At 23.7% G+C, this 6,387-nt stretch overlaps 1 protein-coding gene across 1 annotated transcript; it reads right to left on the reverse strand.

Annotated features, from left to right (window-relative positions):
• Nucleotides 1–95: 95 nt before the first annotated feature.
• Nucleotides 96–6,128, reverse strand: LOC115233904. The gene is made up of 5 exons (XM_029804537.1): nt 5,948–6,128; nt 4,827–4,994; nt 1,275–1,533; nt 587–875; nt 96–284 (listed from the first exon to the last, which is right to left on the reverse strand). Exons 2-5 carry the CDS (start codon nt 4,879–4,881, stop codon nt 96–98), a joined length of 792 nt encoding a protein of 263 aa, XP_029660397.1. The 5' UTR covers nt 4,882–4,994; nt 5,948–6,128.
• Between the last annotated feature and the right edge of the window lie 259 nt (nt 6,129–6,387).

Below are 6,387 nucleotides of genomic sequence, written 5' to 3' on the forward strand. Positions count from 1 at the left end.
GTCAGATAAATATAAATATTTAAGTTTAATGTAAGATAAAAATAAGTTTATAATATTATTTTATATTATTTTATATTATTATTTTTTATTTTTTCCTATGTTTTACTTACACTACTCCAATCACATATAATTGACGGTTCAGCTTCTGCATGTACTTGTGCACGTTCTACACGTTGTGCACGTTCTGCAAATTGTGCACGTTCTGCACGTTCTGCACGTTCTGGTTGATGATCGGGATTAGGATTAGACTTACGAAAGTTTGCATCATGCTTTTCAATTGAAACCTGCAAAAGTAAATTAGTAATAACATTAACATATAAATATAATTAACAAAAATATAAAAAATATATATATATTTATTTATGTGTGTGTGTTTGTATCAGTTAGAGAGTTTTCAAAGTTATTATTTCAATTATAATTTCAATTATAGCATTTTAAGTGAAAACATTGCATTTATATCTGTGTCTAATATTATGAGCATCAAAGAGTCAGATAAATATAAATATTTAAGTTTAATGTAAAATAAAAATAATTTTATAATATTATTTTATATTATTATTTTTTATTTTTTACCTGTTTTACTTACATTACTCCCATCATATGTAACTGACGGTTCAGCTACTACTTCTGCACGTTCTACACGTTGTGCACGTTCTGCACATTGTGCACATTTTGCACGTTCTAAACGTTCTGCACGTTTTGGTTGATGAGGATTAGGAATAGATTTATGAAAGTCAAAATAATCATAAGTACAGCACCAACGGCAGAAATCTTCACAGGAATGTTCTGGATGATAACTGGGTTGTTTAGAATCCCCACGGCAACAATTGCGAACGATAAGATAATTTCTTTTAATACACTGTCTGTTGCATTCACTAAAAAAATATTTTTGATAATAAAAACACTTATAATAAATTGGGTAAGACCTTCTTGTATATATTCTAATAATTTTTTGTTTGAAATAAAGTTTTAATTATAATTAAGTTAATAACAAACACACATTTTAATGCTGTAACTCTTTCTTAATTCTAAAATTATTTACTTCTAAAATTATCATTTTTATTATTTATTTTATAAGTAATAAAATTAAAGTAACTAGCATAGAAGTAATAAACATAGTAACACATTTTTAATATTGTTTTGTATTTTATATTTTAAATATTTGCCGTCACATAGTTTCAACTGATTATTAAATTGAATACATAAGTCGACTTATATAAATAAATTAATTGAATATAAAATTATATACACAATTATTGCAGAAATCGATGTACCTGATATTCTCCCAACGGCTACAGTTCATTATTACTATCACTAGCATGCAAACACAGACAGCCAATACACTTATAATTAATGCAATAAGTACATCAGTATTCTTAAGAACATAATCCTTAAATTCATCAAATTCATTTCTCTTAATATTATTATCCAATTCATTATTCTTAATATCAACATATTCATCGTCATCAGATTCTTTCATCGTATGTGTATTATTTTTTGTTGTAGTATTCTCATTTTGTTTTGTTATAATATCTAAAAAAATAATATCAATTAATCTAATTGTTAACTACAAAAGTTTATTATAACATGAAAAATATTCTAAAAGGGAAATTTATTGTATTAACAAATTATTTTTGTTATAAAAATTGAATATATATAAATCAACTTAATAGAAGTAAAAGTTATTAGCAATATTTCCAAACATCAAAAATCATCATAAATTATCAATAGTTGAAACAAAAATTGTGACAAATAATGTATAAATAATATTAGAGAACTTCGAAAGAAAGAGCGCGATTCTTTACAAAAAGCACATCTTGAAAGAATAGATCATAGTTTATTCACGTATAAGCATTTTCTTTTTCATTGTACTAATAATTAATATTAATACCAAAATTCACAAAAAAAGAGATATTAAAGAATAACTCAATACGGAAAATAATATAATAAAGTGTTATTTTCAGGTGTTTAAAAAAATTAAAGGTTTTCAATATCAACTTGTTTAATTTACCAAATCGTGATTTGCTTATTTCTATGTCTTCTCTCCACGAACAACACTATCACAATGACGAAATACGACTTATAAGAGAAACACGTACGAGATATTATAAACATATTGGTCTACTTGCGCGTATCTTATTGGTTGTTAGTATTGAGATTGCTTACCATTAAATACTTGTCGATTATATCATATCTTTTTCAACAAGAATTTTGGAATTATATACAGTATATGTAATTTTGTCGTCCAAAAAAATTTCTTTTAAATTGAACTATACGTTGACAATAAGAAAGAAATATTAAAGTACGTTTCTTTTTTTTCTGATGGATACGTAGCTACAAATTTTTAATTTTTTGTTCTAAAAAAATATATATATAAATGCTTTAAAAATGCATCAAGTCAGCTATCTACATGTGACAAAGTATTCAAACTTACATTCAACAAATAAATGAAAACATTGTTAAAATATGTTAAAATATTAATTTAAAAAACAGATAAGATTCTCATGTGGCTAACGTCAAGAAATTGTTATTTTTATTCATAACTTGTTTATTTTTACATTTGTATTATACATTTGATTACAAAAAGAAAACCAATAAATCGTAAAAATACAAATATAGCAATGAGAATGTAGTACATAATTTGTTACTAAGTTTAATACACAAATTAATTGCTGAAAAGTATATCTCTCTTTCTTAGAGAATTCAACACTCACACATCATTTCTAAATTAGTATACATATAATGTATTATTGAATTATTACAATATGTAATATGTTCACATTATACATATTTATGTGCAGTAAATATTGTAAATATAGTTCATATGAATATTATAACAATGACAAGTTCGAAAAATTATATTTTTTGTACTTGTCATTGTCATATATTGTCATAATAATACTAATTTAAATTTTGTTAATAATAGAAAATTATTTAAAATAGATAATTAATTTTATCAAAATATTTTAACTACTTCTGCATGTACTTCTGCACGTTCTACACGTTGTGCACATTCTGCACGTTCTGCACGTTCTGGTTGATGATCAAGATTAGGATTAGACTTACAAAAATTAAAATAATCAGGAATAAGGCGCCAACGGCAAAAATCTTCACAGGAATGTTCTGGATGATAACTGGATTGATCAGAATTGATATCATCCCTAAAGCCCCGACGGCAACAATCGCGAACGATAACATAATTTCTTCTGATACACTGTCTGTTGCATTGATTAAAAAAATATTTTTAATAATACAAACATTTATAATAAATTAGATAAAACCTTTTTGTATATATTCTAATAATTTTTTGTTTGAAATAAAGTTTTAATTTTAATTAAGTTAATAACGAACACACATTTTAGTGCTGTAACTCTTTTTTAAATCTGAAATTATCTACAATTATCATTTTTATTATTTATTTTATAAATAATAAAATTAAAGTAACTAGCATATAAGTAATAAAAGCATAGTAACAAATTTTTAATATTGTTTTGTATTTTATATTTTAAATATTTGCCGTCACATAGTTTCAACTGACTATTTAATTGAATACATAAGTCGATTTATATAAATAAATTAATTGAATATAAAATTATATACACAATTATTTTTACTTACATTATTCCCATCATATATAACTGAGAGTCCAGCTTCTACATGTACTTCTGTACGTTCTATACATTGTGCACGTTCTGCAGATTCTAAACATTCTGCACGTTCTGATTGATGATCAGGATTAGGATTAGACCTACGAAAGTTTGCATGATGCTCTTGAATTGAAACCTGCAAAAGTTAGTTAGTAATAATATTAACATATAAATATAATTAATAAAAACATAAAAAATATATACATGTATATATTTATTTGTGTGTATGTATTTGTATCAATTAGAATTTTAGTGCTGTAACTCTTTTTTAAATCTGAAATTATCTACAATTATCATTTTTATTATTTATTTTATAAATAATAAAATTAAAGTAACTAGCATATAAGTAATAAAAGCATAGTAACAAATTTTTAATATTGTTTTGTATTTTATATTTTAAATATTTGCCGTCACATAGTTTCAACTGACTATTTAATTGAATACATAAGTCGATTTATATAAATAAATTAATTGAATATAAAATTATATACACAATTATTGCTAAAATCGATGTACCTGTTATTCACCCAACAATTCATTATTATTATCCCTAGCGTGCAAACACCGATAGAAATTAGACATAAAATCAATGCAGTAAATATCTTAATATGCTTAGCAACATAATCCTTAAATTCATCAAATTTATTTTTCTTAATATCATTATCCAATTCTTTATTCTTAATATCAATATATTCATCGTCATCAGATTCTTTCAACGTATGTGTATTATTTTTCGATGTAGTATTCTCATTTTGTTTTGTTATAATATCTGAAAAAATAATATCATTTAATCTAATTGTTAACTACAAAAAATTATTATAACATGAAAAATATTCTAAAAAGAAAATTTATTGTATTAATAAATTATTTTTGTTATAGAAATTGAATATATATAAATCAACTTAATAGAAGTAAAAGTTATTAGCAAATTACTATTCTCATAATAAAAGTACAAATATATTATTATATTCTATAAGTTACGGAAATAATATCCAGTTATACTCATACATTTTTGTACCACTTTCTGTGATTAATTGAAAAAGAAATAGAAAATCAGAACAAAAACAAAAACATAAACATCATTTTTCACATCATAGATAGATGTAGTATATATATAATACATATAATCATAGAACTAGAGTGTAGTTAATTATGAAATTACGATATAAATTATCTTACTTGAGAATAAATTTGCAAAAATAATAATTTTGAATGTCCGTATTATAAAGTGCATCGTGAAAATGTGTTCAACTCTTTTCTTGAAAAAATCTAACTAGGTAAACTCGCAGTTTTCTTTATCCAAACAATCGTTATTAGTCTCGCAATATTACACCAATTGCTTGAAATCTATAACGTAAATATTTTGAATATCAAACACATTACTTTTTTAATAGCTTAGATCTTTGCGAAATGACAGAAACATTAAGTATTATAACAATTCGTAACTGTATCGAGAAAGATAATTATCATGTTGCTGAAAAAAAACAAAAATTATAATAAAATATGACCAATGATGAAGAAGATAAAATATTATTTGGTTTGAGTTTATATCGTTTACAATATTTGCTGTAAATGATAAATTTCTATTGCTATGGGTATCCGTTACAATTAATAAAACTTTGCTGCTTTCAAAATATTTGAATCTTAATAATAAGATAGACGCGATGAGATAACGAGAAAAAAAGCTCAAAATATTTATATTTGCTGCCTGTAAGCAAAGTCATATCAACGAAAAGAATTTTAAATGTCGCACGGTGTACTATGTCACAAAAATTATTTCACTTAGGTTTATAAATCAATAGTTCAAATTAATTTGATGAAGAAGCTTATAACATTTATTACAAAAAATATTATTCTCGATTATTTTTATGAATTAGAAAGGTTATTGTACTTTATTACCACATAGAAGATTTTATTATCTATTTCAATTTATATATGTAAAATTTAATGTAATAAATAACATACAATTTTAACAAAAAAAATATTTCCAAACATCAAAAATCATCATAAATTATCAAAAGTTGAAACAAAAATTGTGACAAATAATGTATAAATAATAGTAGAGAACTTCGAAAGAAAGAGCGCGATTCTTTACAAAAAGCACATCTTGAAAGAATAGATCATAGTTTATTCGCGTATAAGCATTTTCTTTTTCATTGTACTAATAATTAATATCAACACCAAAATTCACAAAAAAGAGATATTAAAGAATAACTCAATACGGAAAATAATATAATAAAGTGCTATCTTCAGGTGTTTTAAAAAATTAAAGGTTTTCAATATCAACTTGTTTAATTTACCAAATCGTGATTTGCTTATTTCTATGTCTTCTCTTCACGAACAACACTATCACAATGACGAAATACGACTTATAAGAGAGACACGTACGAGATATTAATAAACTTATTGGTCTACTTGCACGTATCCTATTGGTTTGTTGTTGATGTCGTGCAAAATTGATTACCTTTACATACTTTTCGGTTATCATATCTTTCTAGACAGAATTATATACAGTAGTTCTATCGTTTTATAAAATTTCTATTATCGTAAAAAATACTAAAATTATCTTAAAACTTTTTCTCCATTATATTAAAAACTTAAGCTGATAATTTTTGCTTTGGAATACTAAATTATTCTTTTAGATTAAATTAATCATTGATTACAAAAATAAAATATTAAACTTTCTAAGAGAGATATTATTACTCTGTCTTTTTCTTGTAAAAATTCTATGTATATACAT

Source organism: Formica exsecta, unplaced genomic scaffold, assembly GCF_003651465.1.
Source record: "Formica exsecta isolate Colony F162 unplaced genomic scaffold, ASM365146v1 scaffold191, whole genome shotgun sequence".
Taxonomy (NCBI): Eukaryota; Metazoa; Arthropoda; class Insecta; order Hymenoptera; family Formicidae; genus Formica; species Formica exsecta.